The 19695-nt window shown below is 48.4% G+C and overlaps 1 protein-coding gene across 1 annotated transcript in view; it reads left to right on the top strand.

Annotated features, from left to right (window-relative positions):
• Positions 1–19695, top strand: part of FUZ (fuzzy planar cell polarity protein) — a 118554-nt gene that overhangs the window by 68581 nt on the left and 30278 nt on the right. The window contains exon 7 of the mRNA XM_086930143.1: positions 10782–10877. Coding sequence (XP_086786269.1) covers positions 10782–10877 — 96 coding nt within the window. The remainder of the gene's footprint in view (positions 1–10781; positions 10878–19695) is intronic.

Below are 19695 nucleotides of genomic sequence, written 5' to 3'. Positions count from 1 at the left end.
GCATGCACCCCAGCAACAACAACCAAAGGCCCACCACAAAGAAACACTCCACACAAGGTTATGTAAAAATAGCCTTTGTATTATAATAAATATACATCAGATAAAACACACATCTTGTTACACGGTGCCAACAGGCACGGGCGGAATTTACAAGGGATATTTGTACAGGACAGGGCCACTTGGACCACTGTCAAGGGTATCAGCACTTTTAGAAATAATACTTTCAGAAATAGCATGTGTAGCACACAATATAAAAGTAGAGCATACAACCAGTAATCACTGGTAACAGGACCTCTCTAGCACCACCTGTACTAGGGAGAAAACAACCACCTACATGTCACACTACCTGTAGGGGTGTAAAAGCAAAACACATGATGCATTGCAGGACATTCATTCAGAGGTGTAAAGGCACATGACGCATAAACAATACATTCAGAGGTGCAGAAAAAATACCATTGCGCCAAACTCACAAGTCACCACCTGTGACTGTCCCGGTGTCCCAATGTCAGGGCCTAAACGTGGCAGTTGCCCACAAAGTGCTGGGCAACTGGAGCAGGGAAAGTTAGGGCAACGTTGGAGCCTCTCTGGGCTCAAAGAACCACCACTGTGGCACTGGTGAGCCTCTCTCAGGCTCTTAAACAAGAAATGGCGCCCTAAGCCTCTCTCAGGCTCTTCACTTTGAATGGGCACGCACGCCTCTCAGACAAATAAGGGTACTGCTGAGCCTCTCAGGGCCCCAGCAACAAAGGTGCAGCCTCGCTGGGCTGTGGGGTCCCTCTCTCTGGGGACTCAAAGGGATGATGCTGGCCAAGAGCCTCGCTGGGCTCTAACTCAACTGGTGCCCCCGGGGCACCTCGGGGCTCAAAAAGGGATACAGAACGGGCTCCTCTCAGTGGAGCGGCCCTCCCTCACTGGGGCCACTCGCAGGACACACCGAACCCGCCCTCGCACTCACCGGCTGATCGGCTGGGCTGCGGGCGGGGCTCCTCTCCTCTCGTCCCGGGGCTCCAGGCACGACGTGGCAGGCTCTGCTCTTCGAGAGCTCCCGCTCCTCGGGACTCTCTGGATGCTTCTCCCTGGGCTCTCCCTCACTTTGGGAGCCTGGGGAGGGATCGGGAAGACGCCGGCTTCTCTCCTTCCACCGGAGCGCGGGGTGGCCTCCCGTCCGCTTCCGGTTGCTTCTCTGTCTTGCCCCCGGCCTGCCTGACTTCCGGGTCGCGGCAGCGGGGCGGGACTTCCGGTCGGCCTCTCCGGGGCCGCGCTGTGATTGGTCGGCCGCCTCACCACTTCCGGGTCGCCGCGGGCAGCGCGGCGGCTCGCTTCTTAGGCAGGTAGGCGGGCTCCTATGATCCGAGGAGTGAGCTCCCTCGTGAATCAAACCACAAACCGGGCAAAACAATACGGCAATGAGCGGGGTGGCACCCGCGCCGCCAACTCGCCACACGGGGCAGACAAAATACAGCGCTCACAGCGCTCGGGCAAAATCCAGCGTTTCCAAGCGCTACGCAGGGATTTCAGCGCTCCCAGCGCTGAAGGGCAGAGAGCAGCGCTCTCAGGCTGCAGGCAAAGAGTCCTCAGTGCTCCCCAGCACTGGAGGACAGGACAAGGCTCCAGCAGGGCTGGAGGCAGGCAGGGGGGGAAGGCTGGGCCAGAGCCAGCACACTGGGTCTCCAGGCAGGGAGACTCCCCAAGTGGCGGTCCTCCTGGCCCCAGCAGCAGCAAAAGCCCCCTCTGGCAGGATCCAAAAGTAGAACATTTTCCAAGGGGACACAGCCCCTTTTTATACAGTAAATCCTTTGTTACAATGTGCAGGGTGGGGGGAAAACCAGTCGCAGCTGGTTCTGGAGCACTCTTGATGGCCCAACCACCCATTTCATTCACTGGGGAGGCTAGGGTCGTTAGACACACCACAGGAGGGCGGAGCCAGCATTGTGTGGGGAAAACCCAGCCCATCCAGGACCCAGGTGCACTCCTCCCACACATCACTCATGCTAATCTCCCACTCACCACCGGGCAAACTATCTAGACTTCCTGGAGCCTGGCATGCCAGCCAGCTCCAGCCAATCACGCTCCAGCACCCTCACAGCACATGCACACATATCTCAATGTCCAGAAGTAGCACTTCCCTTCTAGACACAAACATGCCGCAGACACCATCTCGCAGCATTCACTCTCACGAGTTGATACATACTAAACTCGAGCCTGTACTCCCCACGCATCAGGAACTACTAGGGGCATGCTGGTGCACGCTTGCGGAACATATTCCCAATCGGTCCATCGGCTTGGTGTAGGCTGGTTCCAGATTGCACTAGGGTATGTACAAATTCATGTGCCACATCCTTTTCTTCCTCACGTTTTCTTTTGAAGCGGGTCTTGTCTCAGCAAGAGACATCTGGCGTAGGCTGTCGCTAATAGGTGGCTCTTTCAATTTCAAGTGGCACTTGGTGACAAGATGTTCGGCAATTCGGCTTGCAGTCTTCCCAGTTACTATTGGGACAGTCACTCTGCAAAACCTGCAAATTAACATCTTTTGCCCACGCACTTCTTCAACCATGAAATCTTTGTTTTCCAGCACATAGTCTTCTGCTGTTTTTATTCTGCGGGGCATGTTGTTCTGCGCACACTAGATCAAAAAAAAAAAAACACTTAGAAACCGGTTGCGTACTGTTGAGAAAATAAAGAGAAAGACAATATATTCATGGTCAGGTGACTGCTGTGCAAACAGGGAAGAGCGGAAATGAGTAACAGAAACAACAAGTTCTGGTCACGGGAGCTAATAGGCTAAAAGCACCCCAGGGCATTGGCGTGAGGCCTTGATGTCTGTAAGGTTAAGTCAGCACTTTTGGAAATTTGCCTGAAAAGGGAGGCTCTGTGCAAGGCACACCTCTTGATCTGCGGGGTACAGAGAGACGTTTTTGGAATCGCAGGTTTTGTGACTCTCCAGGTATGAGTAATTTGTGAGAGATTTCTGGGGGTATTGGGTGTCGTAGACAAGGCAGGCACTTTTCATAGTTCATTTAGAATCAATGTGTTGTCATTTGAAGAAAGTGAGAGCTGGGTGACATGTTCATGGTTTTGGGCACTTCTCACAAATCACGTAGTATGATGGCATGGCTCTGATTAAAGCTAGGCTGGTTTTCACTGCTGTTTTTTTCTCCTCTGAGATTTATATAGTGCGAACTCGACCTGAAAATTTTGAAGCGCTTCATGTGAGCACCTGTTGCTTTACACAAGGGCACATGCATTTTTGTTAAGGACGGGTAGATTACGTGATTTGCCCAGATTCACAGGATGTTGAGCGTCATTGCCACACACCACCAGCCATCAGTGCATACTCCCACCAGGCACACACACCACCAGCCGGCAGTGCATAATTTCTACAGGCACACACACCACCAGCCATCAGTGCACACATCAATTGTTAACGCATCCACAATTAACTATTGTAGCAATCGCAGTATGGTGTTGCAATATTTAGCAGTGCCAATAGCTCAAACGTAATTAATGCGAGACCTATTGCATTGCAAATGCTTGTTTAGAGTGAATTGCAGAGAAAGGCTGACCAACATTAAAATAAAGTTTTCTTGCTAAAGATCTGTCTATATTTACACCTGCAAGCAATTCAGAAAAACAATAGAAATCTTTAAATAGAACGTGGTTATCGGTGTAGCCTATTTTGGAAAATGTTACTAACGGTGTTACACTGACAGTCACGTGTGATGATCTACAATTCACGTAGGTCAGTTCTCCCACAGGTCGATCTTGTCAAACGTCTGGGCTGTAATTCAAGCCACTGTTATCTCCAAAATTGATTAAGGCTCCTAGCTATGATACTACATTCAGCGGCAAGACCGTTATTTTAAAATTTATGACTAGATTACTCCAGTCCTATCGGGGCTTTTTTAATTACCTTTGAAGGTCAAACTTGCATTTCTCACCTTTCAGACCATCATTCCTTTACTCTGACCTAAAGATACACAGTGGTACTAACATTTTTCACTCTTTTTCTCTTTCGAAACCCCTCTCTTTAGCTCTGTATTTTGCAGCTTTACATAGCGCCAACTCGACCCAAACGTATTGGAGTGCTTTACATGAGCACCAATTACATTACACAGGGGCACATTCATTTTTATAGCCACTGGGAGGTTACGTGATCTGCCCGAATCTCCGGATGTTGAGCCCACCTCCAGACTCAAACCCAGTTCCCTAGTTAGCAGCTCTGGCTCTAGTTGTTACTCCACCGTAGCTTGCCCTCTCTTTAACACTCTCACGTCACTTCTCGCCGTTCTCCCTTCTCGTTCTCTCACCCCAAATCTTTTTAATTATCTCTCCCCCCCAACATACACACATTCCGTCCCAAAAACCGAGCCTGTGTGTGGCCCCTTGTACCAGAGATTATATACTGCAGCGAACGACGAGCTGACGGCTGAGACAGTAACGTGGCTTCAACACTCTGAAGTTCACAAATATTGACAAAAAATGTCCGCACGAGTTATGACATTTGGGCCAAGTCCAAGCACAATCAGAAACCGTGTGATTGGGTGTGTGTTGATGAACGTGAGAGGGTGTGTGCATTTGTGAATGCGCTGTGTGTGGTGATGAGTGCGAGGGAGTTATTGTAAGCATGCCGGCTCTTTACCCGGCGCCCACCCCACGTTAGCCAGGCAGGGGGGCCCTTGCTCACGGGCCGATTTAAGCAATGGAATCATAGGAGAGGGCAATGGGATAGGGTTACGAAGTCAGTTCCAAGTGGATCGGTCTAGGTTTGACAAAGACCTAAAGGTTTAAAAAGAAAATGTGCCCGCTGTAAATACAGTTGTGAATATTAATGTTCTTATGTGGACACTCTATTATTGCCTGCAGGACTCCCATCCATCAAGTGTGCAAACCTAAATGGGACCAATTGAGGCATTTGTCAGTGTCTTTTTTTCATCTCTGTTCTGGGGGGACTAAGGGCGGGTTGTCATTGTTTATGCTGATAAGTTCCCTTTGGTTTTCCATTTGTAATACCATTTCTTCCATGTCGCAAAAGTACATCAGCTTTTTTTCACTTTACTCTACCCCGTGCTTTATTAGAGTTCGAATTCATTGCTATACACCATTTTGACAGACTGAGGATGATAAACTTGCTGCTTGTTTCCTTCTTTTGGGTCTTAGCATTGAGATAGTAGACATACCCAGGGTGGTTCCTTAATTACCGCACCCCTGCACTTTATGGTTGAGTCACCAGACCCCAGAGAGAATGCCCACCCCCACGTTAGCCATTGCAAGCATTTCAAGCCTCATTATGTAAATGGTCTTTTTAAAGACCTGTGAAGTAATGGGGCACGGCCGCAGGCTAACAAACGGCAGATCTCAACAGCTCCTCTCCCCACCACATTAAACAATATTGCGCCTCTTTCATCGATGCCCACCCCACGTTAGCCAGGCAGGGGGCCCTTGCTCACGGGCCGATTTAAACAATAGAATCTTGATTAAAAAAAACAAGCATGCCGCCTCCCACCTCCAGACTCAAACCCAGTTCCCTAGTTAGCAGCTCTGGTTGTTACTCCACAGTAGCTTACCCTCTCTTTAACGCTCTCACGTCACTTCTCGCAGTTCTCCCTTCTCGTTCTCTCTCCCCAACTCTTTTTAATTCTCTCCCCCCACCAACACACACACATTCCGGCCCACAAACCGAGCCTGTGTGTGGCCCCTTGTACCAGAGATTATATACTGCAGCGAGTGACGAGCTGACGGCTGAGACAGTAACGTGGCTTCGACACTCGGAAGTGTGCAAATATTGACACAGGAGTCCAATGACGTGTCAACAAAACATGTCTGCACGAGTTATGACTGTGGGCCAAGTTCAATCCCAGCACAATCGGAAACCGTGTGATTGGGTGTGTGTTGATGAACATGAGAGGGTGTGTGTATTTGTTAGTGTGTATGTGTGTGGTGATGAGTGTGAGGGAGTTATTGTAAGCATGCGGCCTCTTTACCCAGCGCCCACCCCTCGTTAGCCAGGCAGGGGGGCCCTTGCTCACGGGCCAATTTAGTAATGGCATCAGAATTAAAGTACAAGCATGCGGCCTCGTTACCCGGCTCCCACCCCACGTTAGCCAGGCAGGGGGGCCCTTGCTCACGGGCCAATTTAGCAATGGCATCAGAATTAAAGTACAAGCATGCCGCCTCTTTACCCGGCGCCCAACCCACGGGTGCCGGGTAACACTCTCAACATTTACCTTGGCTGGTTCACCTAGGCCTTGAAACACTGGCGGTCTTCGTCTGGTCGTCGTCTCCTCGTCGTCTCCTCGTCAAGGTTGCCCAAACTGTAGTGAGGTGTGTGAGACCACACAAACTTGGACAGTATTTAGAATGGGACTGTAGTGTAGTTCCTATTTTCCCTATAGGCCCTGCGCATTGGAATAACATAAACAGCAGTGTAGAAGTGCGGTCTTCCAGGTCTCTACTGACTATGTTAGACTTAATTAAGTTTGTACCAACTAGCTCAGAGGTCACTGGAAACTTTCTTGACTGAATAGGAAGTGATCAGCTTCCCTGGCTCAGACAAGAAGGGATTCAGTTTTCCAACAACCGCATAAACATGACAACTTTGCTCCTTAGAATAAGAGTCAATCTCTAGAGTCGTGTGAAACAATACACAGCTATTTCACTCAGTCAGTTGTGCAAGAATTACTTTCACCAGGATGCCGAGAATAGAGAGACGGGCGTTTTCAATAAAAGGTATTTTTTATTGAACAGTCTTTCTTCTCATGCAAGAGAAATGAATTGCCACAATTGCAAGACTTGTTATTATAAAAAGTGCGTACAGTAAAAGGAGGATTGCGAAATAATACTGTAAAAGCATTGATATGGTTTCTTAGCCATACAATAGTTAAAATGAATACAATATATACATTCATATATACATTTAGCTAACGTCCTCAACTGGTGCTTCTAACTACGCCTTACCCAGTGTACCTGACCTAAGCCTAATACTTGGGAGGGAGTAAGTAAGTAGCAGTTTAAGTTAAGTTGGTTTGCCACGGGTTTGCTTCAAGAATTCTCTCTAAGGGTTTAGTCAACACTGTACCTCTGGAATAGAATGTTGGAGGTCTTGTATCTCCTCTCAGGACTCAATATCCCAGTTACCCGCAAGGGTAGGCTAGAAACGCCGGAGCTGGATTTTCTCGGCAGGAGAAAAGACAGAGTCTTTCTCAGCGCGTCAAGGAGGAGGAGGGGCAGCGTCCGTGGGATTCTCGCATCTGCTGGGCTCTGCAAGGGACAGCGGTTTTCCTGTCCTGTATTCTCCACCACCATCGCTGTGTTTGATTAAGGCAACGTTGGTATTATTTATACCTGGAAGGTGCCTTGTTTGACGTAAGTTTTTGGACATAAGACGTCAATAAAGATGTCACTAAGAACTGGTCGGTCTTACAGTGCTCATTAGAGTTCTATTACTAATGAAAACAAAGCAAGCGGGGCTTTCCCAGGTTGCTGGGGGTTTTATCTGTTGAAAGAACTCGGTGTGTAATCTAGGAATCTAAGATAGTGGCTTTTGCTGTGTCATATACTGTAATGAGCTGCAGAGGTGAGTTTCTGAAATATGGCTCTGATCGTTTATGCCATTATAGGGGTATGGATGGATTATAGCCGTATAGGGGCATAAGATCACAATATTGATCGGGGTCCTAGATAGAACACGACAGGACCTGGCCCCACCCAACAACCTTGCCAACCAATGTGTCTCCCCGCTTTTAATAGGGGTGACACACGTTCTGGGATGCTTCCTTCTTGGTGCCTTAATTGCAGAATGGTCTGCAATGCTTTGGCTCCATCAAGAGGCCAAGTGGTGCAACAGCAATGAAAATCAGTGACACTCGGTTTATACAGTGCCAGCTGATTTTCATTCAGTAGTGTACTTTCGTTCAGAGTCAGTTTTAACCGAATTCCGGACAGCCTAAACATATCCCAATGGATTAATGTGTCAGTCCCGTGAGTATACCCACATAATTACACTCTACTGAATGCAACACACACACCACATAATACCACTCTGTGCCACATAATTACACACTACACAGCTACACTCTACTCAATACAACAGACACTCCTCATAATACCACATAATTACACGCCACATAATTACTCTATCCATCTATCTATCGCCCTCCCTCTATCTATTGCCCTCACTCTATCTATTGCCCTCACTCTATCGCTCTCACTCTATCAATCTATCTATCTATCGCCCCTCACTCTATCTATCGCCCTCAATCTATCTATCTATCTATCTATCTATCTATCTATCTATCTATCTATCTATCGCCCTCGCTCTATCTATCGCCCTCTCTCTATCTATCGCCCTCTCTCTATCGCCCTCACTCTATCTATCTATAGCCCTCACTCTATCTATTGCCCTCACTCTATCTATCGCCCTCTCTCTATCGCCCTCTCTCTATCGCCCTCTCTCTATCGCCCTCTCTCTATCGCCCTCACTCTATCTATTTATCGCCCTCATTCTATCGCCCTCACTCTATCAATCTATCTATCTATCACCCTCACTCTTTCGCCGTCACTCTTTCTATCTATCGCAATCATTCTATCTATCGCCATCTATCTACCTATCGATCGCCCTTCCTTTATCTATCTATCGCCCTTCCTTTATCTATCTATCGCCCTTCCTTTATCTATCTATCGCCCTTCCTTTATCTATCACCCTTCCTTTATCTATCGCCCTTCCTTTATCTATCGCCCTTCCTTTATCTATCGCCCGCCCTCTATCTACCGCCCTCACTCTATCTATCGTGCTCACTCTATCTATCTATCGCATCACCACAGCATCACTCAGGGGCACCACTGCATCACTCAGGGGCACCACAACATCACTAAGCGCTACCACAGCATCAATCTGTGCAACGATTCAAAAACAACTGGTTCAAATATGTTTCAAGCTTTATTACAAATGTCACAAAAATATTTTAATATTTCACTTCTGTTCTTGGATTTTCGTCACAATAAAATACACTGAACATAATCTTCACAAAGGTTATTTACAAAAGTTTAAGCTATTGCCATTATAAATTATAACTTTTATTTAAGTATTAATTATTTAAAAAAATTAAAAGCCATTGTTATTTGTAATATCAATACATCTAAGTCACGTAAATACAACACATATTGCATTACAAATGCTATAGGTGTCACATTTGCTAAAGTTATAACTATTGGCATTGTAAATGACAAAGCTATTAATTTCACTATTTTCAAAACCACCACATAAATAAAAAAATTGTCATTTACAATACCAATACCTCAAACTTTTCCAATGCGAGACCTATTGCATTGCAAATGCTTGTTTTAAGTAGCTGCTGTTCAGGATTGGCAACAAGCACTTTTTCGTTTTGCAGGTGCTATTCAACAACTTCTGCAAGTATTGGCAAAACCAAAAGGTCAGGTAATGCCTTTCAAAATTGAAGCTGTTGGCTCAGCCAATGCTTGATCTGTTCCCGGAAAACCACCTCCCTTACCTAAAGAAGTCCTCATTTACCCTGTTGTAGGATAGTCCAGTGAAGATCAGCAACGTGAAGCACCAAGGCGCTACATATGTTTTTCCATGTACTTGCTCGCCTTAAGTGATGCTCTGGAGCAGACTATCTGATAGGAACTTGAAAGAAAGAAGAAATGCCTCGTCCCTTTAAAAACATGAGCTTTACTCTGGGCAAGGGATAGTTCTGTTTACAAAGGCGCCTCAAGACAAAGCTTTGAAAAACTCTGAAATTACAAGAGTTTTAAAGGGTGCAGTTCAGCATGCACCCTTCTTAGAATTCTCAAGTTTAGAGATACTGGCTTAGACTGGTTTCTGAAGCACTGAGCTCTTCACTGTTAAGCTGGGAATCACTGCAACAAATCAAGGATTGACAGTGTACATTGGGCATTTTCAGTTGTTTACATGAATTTTACATTTTCCGTGCCCTTACCATTACTTTTCTATTAATGATACTTCCGCTTTCATATTTTAGATGTTTGTCTGTCGATAAATACTTTTATTTTTCTTAAACTATTTATATGCTGTTGTCTGGTTTAGTCGTGCTGAGGAGGAGGGTCTTTGGTCCAATAAACCAATGTGCCATATTTTATTTGTTATTGGGGGATGTTTATAAAGTAGAAGTCTGTTGCTCTAACTAAAACAGGATGTCTGGTCAACATGACGTGTATGATATTAACGGAGGACAGTAACCCAGCGTAGCCAAGGCGGGTGACACGACCTACCATTGTCCGGTTGTCCTGAGCCTTTCCTGAATTTCACCAACAAGGGAGGAAGTCTGAGGAGCTTTGGGAGGTTGGTTTATCCAGAGACTCAGGCCATGTTCAGTGAAAGCTTTCTTAGGAGTCTTTTGGCTTTTAAACCTAGACCGATAAGCGCTCCAGGTAGTGCGTACAGAGAGGAACCCTAGAATTACAGTCCCGACTGCGCCCTTTGAAGTGACACCAAGACTGATTTGCAATTGGTTGTACCTGGTCTCTAGTGGCACAATGAAATCGGCAAGTCATTTGGGCCATCTCTGTGTTCTTCTAAGAAGTAGTTGGATATTTGTGTGTTCAGCGTTTGGCCTGGAGATGGATGGAGTTCAAGCCGTCTTACCACGTGGCCTCTTTCATAAGACCCATCTTCTTTCCTTGGCCTGTCCTACAAAAGATGGCCTCTTTGCACTTATGTCTTCTCTTGTCTCATGTCACAAGTCTCATCACCTTTCTTTAATCCTTGTGCTTCTCTAACTTTTTTCTTGTGTGCTCATTAGGTTCCCCACAGGCTGCTCACATTCCAGTTGGTGCCCGGGGTGGATGTCTGTGTTCTCTGTGGACCAACTCCCTCCCTTCAGAAGGTGGAGACTGAGGTAAGTGAGTGTGCACATATGTCTTATTCTGGAGCAGCAGCAACATCTTTCTCCTGTCCAATTTCCAGAAGTCTGGAATAGGGCCCCTTGACAGCACCTCATGCCTAAGTGAGTGAAGGATACATGCCTATGAACCACATCTGCTGCTGGCATGCTTGTCCTGGTTTTGAAGGTAAGTAACTTCAGAACCTCATTGGGTCATGTTGAATCTTAAAAGCATATGGAGTCTGGTTCTGTAGTTTAAATAGGAAACAGGAAATTCACTATCTTCTAATTCTGGTGAGTCAAACCCCCACAAAATGAGGCTAGAAGTGTTACTGGAACCCAACACATCCTGCAAAGTGCCTTGCAAAGGCCGGTTTGTGAGTTGCGAACCACAAAACTAGTCACAACTGTCTCACTTTCTCACTTCCCTTCTTTTTTCTCATTTCTTTTTTCTTTCTCACCTTTCCTACCCTCCCATCCTATTGTCATTTTCACTTTCTCCTTTGTACTGTATTAGTCTTTTGTACCTCTCTGTTTTGTTAGTGCCTTCTTTCGTCTAATTATGGTTCTGTAGTAGGGAATCTCTGTGTATAGTCCTAATCTAGTGAATAGTCTCGCACATGTGCGTGGTCCCCGGAGCAATCAAAAATAATCTCTTAAAGTGTCGAAAAATGCAGAAATGCACAGACACTTAAGAGAGAATTAAAGACAGATAATGCAGCCTATAAATCAGGCTACACTGTCCAGTACTTCACCTAGAAATTCCACCAAAAATCCACAAACAGCAAAGCCTGTCCATATTTTCCTTGCTTCAACAGCAAAACCCCCTGGAATGATAGAGAGGGAGACATGGACAGACAAGCCCCATAGGCTGCCATTATGTGGCTCAAAACAGGATACTGTGCCTTTAAGAGAAGTTTCCAGAACTTCACAGTATCCCAGAATGCACTGCAGGTCCCTTTTACTTTCAGTTCTTTTTTCCGGCTCCTGCAAGCAGGACCCTGGAGCATTGAGCTCTCCCTTTTCAAGGGTTTATTGGTGATTTTTCACTTTTGTTTCGAATTTAGTGCTTTCTAAAGTACTTTAGTGCTTTTCTTCTTGGTTTTTGCACCCTTTTGATGTCAAATATGCCGGCATTATTTGACAAATGCCCGGAGTGCTCCAGGAAGTAGGCCAAATCAGATCCCCATGAGGTGTATCCTCTGCCTTCCCTCTTCCCTTGTCCCAGAGGAGTGTGTGATTTGTCAGGGCTTCTCTGGCAGGACCCTGAAGGACAGAAAGAAGATCAGGCTTCAGGGCCTTGAGGGAAGAAGGCTGAAGGCGCAAGGAGGGTCTGGAGGGGCTTCCTCTGCCCATGCTGAGGCCTCTGGGGGGCTCCCCAGGGGCAGGAAGACCAGCAAGCGTCCCCATTCTCCGTCTGGGTCGATTGCACCGACTACGGCGTCGAAAGGGATGACTACAGTCTGTTCCCCGTCTCCCCAGGGCTCTGGGTCGAAGCGACGTTGACGCTCGACGTCTAAGGAACTGAACAGACCGCCGTCGAAGTCTCCTATGACTATTTCGTCGTCGTCCTCGTCGAAGTCATCGTCGAGTGATCGACGTCGAAGGGGTCGGCGCTCGCTGTCGAGGCGACACCGCCGTTCGCCGTCGGCGAAAAGGAGAAGATCGCCGTCGAGGGGATCCTCATCGTCGAGGAGTAGATCGCCGTCGAGGTGCAGATCGCCGTCGAGGCGCAGGAGGTCGCCGTCGAGGCACAGGAGGTCGCCGTCGAGGCGCAGGAGGTCGCCGTCGAGGCGCAGGAGGTTGCCGTCGAGGCGCAGGAGGTCGCCGTCGAGGCGCAAGAGGTCGCCGTCGAGGCGCAAGGGCTTCGCCGTCAAGGCGTAGACGGTCGACGCCGAGGAGAAGACTCTCGACGTCGAGGGACCGACGCTCGCCATCTGGTCGCCGTACTTCAACGCCGAAGAGAGGTGGAAGAACACCTGACCCCATTGGAGGGTCTCCAACGTCCCAGGCTGGGAAGGAAGGCGAATCACCGGGCTCGGTGTACTCCGAGGTGTATACCCCGTCCCAGAGACCAGTTACACCTCCGCCTCCATTACCGAGGGGTCCCCCTCCGAGGGCTCCTACCCCTCCTCCGTTACCACCACTTCCACAAACCGGACCTTGACCTCAGTTGCCAGAAAAGCCACCTCCGGTCCCTCCGAGGTCAGTCTCACTACCCAGGCTTCCAACCCCCCCAAGGGTACTCATACGCTGAAGGCCCCGGCAAAACCAAAGACACCCACTCCGGGTGCACCGGCGGATAGACCGAGGCCTAGGAGGTCGCGATCATGCTCTGGACGGAGAAGAAGATCAAGGAGTAGACGCAGATCCTCCACTAGATCAAGACGTCGCCATAACAGGCAGGGATCCAGGTCTCGCACGGACTCCTCCAGGACAAGATCCTATTCACCGACCTTGTCGGACTCCCCGGAGACAAGGGTGTCTCCGGTGGACGATATCAGCACGTTCCAGGAGGTTCTCCTGAGGGACGCTACAAAATTGGGAATCACGGTGACGGCTCCAACACCCACGACGTCCGTGATCTTTGAAACGCTTCACAAGAAGCATTTGTCTCGCCCTCTTCTACCGCTAGTGCCAGGCTTGGTAGAACCTGCAGAGGAGCTGTTCCTCACGCCAGCGGTGGTGAAGGCCGCTCCCTCTCGACTTCTGAAGAAGTACAGGGCCCCGGAGTCGGACCCGGCTTTTCTGCGGATAGATCCGGTACCTGACTCTGTGATGGTGACGGCGGCCAGGAAGTTACACTCTACCTCCCCGTCCTCAACCGTGCCGCCCGATAAGGAAAGCCAATGGATCGACTCGGTTGGAAGGAAGGCTTGTGGTACGGCATCCACATCCATGAAGGCCTCCAGTGATGCGGCGTTGCTGGGGCGGTACGACCGTTCCCTGTGGGGCTCCCTGCAACAGTTCATGGACCTTCTGCCACAAGACAAGAGGGAGGATTTCCAAGAGATCCTCAAAGAGGGGATGCTGGTGTCAAACCAGGTCATAAGCGCGGCTGTGGACATTTCTCTCGTCTGCCCATGGGTACTGTCATGGGATCAACCAGCGGCGCCATGCTTGGCTCAGGCTCACATCCCTTAAGCCAGAAGCCCAGCAGCGGGTGGCCAATCTGCCCTTTTCCGGGGAAACGCAGTTCGGAAAACATGCCGATGATGAGATGGCCCGCATGAAGGCAGAGGCAGAGACCCTGACGGCTGTGGGCTTGGAGAAGCCCAAAGAAAAGAAGTCCTACCGCCCGTTCCAGAGACGGTTCGGTGCACAAGGAAGAGGACGAGGGCAGTCTTCGGGACAGCAGCAGCAACAACGGCAGCAGTTCCGGAGACCCTTCCAAAAGCGTCAGAAGGGTAGAGGGGGACAGCAGTCCTCTACAGCGAACAAGGGCCCAGCCGGGTCTCGACCCGGAGCTGTTACTTCTCCTTCATCCGTTACCCGCTCCGGTGGGAGGAAGCGTTCAATTTTTTCTGGCAGAGTGGAGAAAAATTACTCCGGACAAGTGGGTGCTGAATATTGTTTGCAATGGATACAGTCTTCGTTTCACCAGCCCTCCTCCATCGATTCCTCCGGTCAGCTCGCAGTACCAACTGCGCGAGCTCCAGGGGGAGGCCGATATCCTGTTAAGGAAAAGGGCGATAGAAGACGTACCTCTGGCTCAAAGAGGAAGAGGTCTGTACTCCCGGTTCTTCCTGGTTCGCAAGAAGGACAAGAACGAGTTCAGGCCCATTCTGGACTTGCGACAGGCAAACAAGTGGATTCGCAGAGAAAGGTTTTGCATGCTGTCGTTGCATCAGATGTATCCTCAGCTGCAACAGGGAGACTGGCTATGTGCAATAGACCTACAGGATGCGTACTTCCATGTGTCCATTGCACACAAACACACAAAGTTCCTGGGATTTCAAGTCGGCATAAATCATTACCAATACACAGTACTGCCGTTCGGGCTGAAGTCTGCGCCCAGGACATTCTCGAAGTGCATGGCAGTGGTAGCAGCACACCTGAGGAAGAACAAGGTGTTAGTCTACCCGTACCTGGACGATTGGTTGATCAAGGCCTCCTCCTTCTCGGAAGCTCAGGCGCATTTCCAGAATACGTGCGTTCTCTTGAACAAGCTGGGGTTGCACATCAACATGTCCAAGTCTGTCCCGAATCCGGTCCAGTGCATTCAGTACTTGGGAGCCACCATCAATACGCTGTCAGCAAGCGTGTCTCCTTTGGAGGAGCGAAGATTATCACTCCTTCGGAAGGCTCAGGCTCTTATGACCGCTCCATCTACAACAGTGAGGACGGTGTCTTCTCTACTGGGGTCGATGGCCTCTTGTATCATCCTAACGCCACACTCACGACTGCACATGAGACCGTTGCAGGAGTGCTAGGAGGATCAGTGGGATCAGAAGAGAGGGTCGTGGGATGACAAGATACAGCTATCTCTGCATGCTCTGCAGTCTCTGAAGTGGTGGTGTTCAGTGGAGAATCTCCTCAGAGGGGTTCCATTCCACAAGGACATTCCCACTCAGACTATCGTGACGGATGCTTCTCTCCAGGGCTGGCGAGCGCACTCCGGAGACCTACATATTCAAGGAACGTGGTCACCGATGGAGTCCACGTACCACATCAACTTCCTGGAACTCAGAGCGGTTCACTTGGCACTGAAGGCCTTTCATCCGTCTTTTCAGACCAACTCTTTGCTTGTGCAGATGGACAATACGACCACGATGTATTACCTCAACAAGCAGGGGGGCTCGAGATCGCGCACTCTGTCGCAGGAGGCGCAGGCGATCTGGCACTGGCTTCTGGCCAGAGGACTGACGATAACGGCTACCCATCTGCCAGGTGTGCAGAATGTTCAGGCGGACGCACTGAGCAGACTGATTCAGGAAAACCACGAATGGGTCATAAACGACAAAGTACTAGGAGAAGTCTTTGCACGGTGGGGGACTCCAGACGTAGATCTGTTCGCCACTGCCGAAAACAGCAAATGCCGAGACTTCGCCTCCAGGTACTACCAGCAGGGGACGCTGGGGAATGTGTTATGGATCAACTGGTCGAACAGCTTTCTGTACGCTTTTCCACCAATTCCCCTGATTCCGGCAGTGCTCATCAAGCTGTCCCAGTCCAGGGCACGGATGATCCTGATTGCCCCGGAATGGCCCAGGCAGTGGTGGTTCACGGACCTGCTTCACCGGTCTCTCCTTCCTCACATACGGCTGCCGTGCAGGCCGGACCTTCTCACGAAGTTCGGGGGGAGATGTTGCACCTCAACCTCTCGTCTTTGAGTTTGGCGGTATGGCTCCTGAGATAGTGCAATATGGCCATTTGAATCTACCGGAAGATTGTATGGACATACTGAAGGAGGCTAAACGACCTTCCACTCGGACTTCATATGCTTACAAGTGGAAGAGGTTCGGTGTCTGGTGCAAGTCCAAGAACTATGACCCGACGACGTGCAAGGAAGACGTCATCCTTCCTTACCTTCTACATTTGGCCCAGTCTGGCCTTAATGTTCATTCCATTAAGGTTCATCTTGCTGCATTGACTGCCTACAGGAAATGCCCTTCACAGACTTCCTTCTTCCAGATCCCTGTGATCAAAGATTTTTTGGAAGTCTTGAAGAAAGTATTCCCTCCTGTCAGGCTTCCTTCGCCTTCATGGGAATTGAATGTGGTGCTGTCTAGATTGATGAAGGAGCCTTTTGAACCTATTCATAAGGCTTTGTTGCAGCACCTGTCCTGGAAGGCGGCGTTCCTTGTGGCCATTACATCGGCCCGCAGGGTGAGTGAAATTTAGGCGTTGTGTTACCAAGAACCTTATACTGTATTTCATGCTGCTAAGGTTGTTATGCGTACTCACCCTAAATTTCTTCCCAAGGTTATTTCTGATTTTCATGTCAACCAGACTATAACTTTGCCTACGTTTTTTCAGAATCCTTCATCTCCAGCGGAAAGGTCTTTACATTCCCTGGATGTTAGGAGGGTGTTGAAATTTTATCTAGATAAGACCAAAGATATTCGTATGTCGGACCAGTTCTTCATTAATTATGGATCAGTCAGGACCGGTCTTGCTACCTCTAAACAGTCCATCTCTAGGTGGATTGTGTCCTGCATACAACTTTGTTACCATAAGGCTAATAAGACCTTAGGGGTAAACCTAAGGCTCATTCCACCAGGGGCAAAGCTGCCACGACGGCTTTGCTCCGTAATGTTCCAATTGCAGAAATCTGCAAGGCCGCCACTTGGAAGTCGGTCCATACCTTTGCCAAGCATTACTGAGTGGACACTGATGCCAGGGCAGACGCTCAGGTTGGGCAAGCTTCGCTGCGAAATCTGTTCGCACAATAGTGGTGTTATTTCTCTTTCTCCACCTCCGCCTTGGTGTGGGGATGGGCTTGCCATTCTATTCACTAGATTATGCTATACACAGAGATCCCCTACTACAGAAGGAGTAGTTTCTGTCCTGTAACTCCAGTTCTGTAGTAGGGTTATCTCTGTTATAGTCATAAGCGCCCGCCCTCCTCCCCGGTGGAGAGAGATATTCATGTAAGGAATGCTACAGGTCTGGCGTGTTACGCCTTCAAAAAGAACTGAAGGTAAAAGGGACCTGTAGTGCATTCTGGGATACTGTGAAGTTCTGGAAAGTTCTCTTAAAGGCGCAGTATCCTGTTTTGAGCCACATAATGGCAGCCTGTGGGGCTTGCCTGTCCATGTCTTCCTCTCTATCATTCCAGGGGGTTTTGCTGTTGAAGCAAGTAAAATCTGGACAGGCTTTGCTGTTTGTGGATTTTTGGTGGAATTTCTAGCTGAAGTACTGGACAGTGTAGCCTGGTTTATAGGCTGCATTATCTGTCTTTAATTCTCTCTTAAGTGTCTGTGCATTTCTGCATTTTCCGACACTTTAAGAGATTATTTTTGATTGCTCCGGGGTCCACGCACATGGGCGGGACTATTCACTAGATTATGACTATAACAGAGATACCCCCTACTACAGAACTGGAGTTACAGGACAGAAACTACTCCTTTCTTGGTTTATCCTTTTCAGTACTTTCTCTGTACACTGCTCGATTTCCTTCTCCATCTTCTATCCTTCTCTATCTTATTTACGCCTTTTCTATCTCTCGCTTTTCCCCATTTCACCCACCATCATGGTGAGACCTTCCCGCTGTCCTTTTCTTTGGTCCTGGGTTTGTCAGTTTGCTTGGTGGTGCTGTGGGTCACCACTGTGCCACACTGCGCCACTCCAGTGAGTTTGCCAAATTACTCACTTTGAGAACTTGTCCCTCCAGTGATGGCGAAGTTGAGCAATGAAGGTTTACTCTAAAGGGTAGCAAAGGTTGGAAACATGGATACCGGATGAGATAATAATTAAAACAAGACTCCTTGTTAGAGCAATAACGTCCAAGAGGAACTTGCCTTTCTTTAGAAGCTGGCAAAGTAGGAAATTCTGGGGTAGTGCACAAAGAACAGGCAAAGATAAAAACCATTTGGGAAGTGGCTGATCTCTCAGGCACAAATGAGACCGGGTGATCAGATTTTTAGGGCGCCTAATGTACAAAATTTCAGGTCCTGTGTCGCGAATGTGGCCAAAGGTTTACTTTTTAGTGACACACATGGAGTTAGAGTTACCCTTTAGAATCCACAGGCCTGACCAGTTAAGACTGGGTCCTGGCATTTAGGACTCGTAACCTGGAACAGTTGGGGCTTGAAGGACCATTTAGTGAACCAATAGTCCACAACCCCTGGATGTGACGGCAAAGAGGAAAGGAGTCTGTGCTACTCTGGAGCGTATTATCAGCAGATGCTGGTTACCCTGCAGTCAGGAATGGTATTGGCAAGTCGTGGATGAGGCAGACTGCACGCTCAGTGTTACATTCGGTCTTTTTAGGTTCTTGATCTTAATTTGGGTAATAGTTATTTTTCGGACTATTCTGTGCAGCAGAGTTCCAATTCCTTCGTAGCTCCTGGACATCTCACTCCATCACGTCCCTTCTTCTGCCAAACCGATCACATCAGGTGTGTGATTTCCAGATACAAGCAAAGTCCTGTCGTGAGCATCCATATTCATGTTCTTTGAGCTGGTGCACACCGCCTTCTTAAGGCTCAGGATTTCCAAACTATTAGTCTCTGAGTTAAGTAGTAACTAGAATGTGTGCCCAGTGTAAAACCAAAATACAGCTTTATTAAAAAGTGTTGGCATTCTCATCAGGAGGTGTACTTTTCTGAGACTTTCTGTCTATTTACCTTGCATTTGAGCTTGAAGGAAATGGGAAGGTTGGTTTCAACCATTCAAGGTGTTCTGTGATTTGTCCAAAGGCATCTTTTGTGCCAGGGCACATTGGTTGCCAGGCATCTTCCTAGCACAAAGGATGAATGGGGAAGGAAGAGTTTCAGGCCTAGTAAAGGCAAAATTATTTTTTGAGGATGCAGATTCACATGTCTCAGCCCACAAGAAACCTCCGAGGTTTTGTGACAAAGTACATGTCTCATCAGCAGAGCACGAGGACAACGGGGAGGGGAACCGCCATTTTGTGTATGACATCCACTGTGTGTATGACAAATGTCATGTATATATGATAGTCTCCTTGTCCCAAATAGCAAGTATACATGTAACACACTGCATTACTCACCAAATACGATGGGAAGTGGGGATAGAAGGATGCATATAAGTAATGGAGGACTGCACATATCTTATAGGGGACCTAGAAGGTGGGCATTTCCCTTCCTGGAGTACAGGTCCAAATGCCTGTGTATATAATCCCTGCTACCTACCAGGAGTCCTGCCA

Source organism: Lissotriton vulgaris, chromosome 7, assembly GCF_964263255.1.
Source record: "Lissotriton vulgaris chromosome 7, aLisVul1.2, whole genome shotgun sequence".
Taxonomy (NCBI): Eukaryota; Metazoa; Chordata; class Amphibia; order Caudata; family Salamandridae; genus Lissotriton; species Lissotriton vulgaris.
Note: the sequence above shows the minus strand (reverse complement) of the source record. Positions and strands in the feature narration are given on the sequence as shown.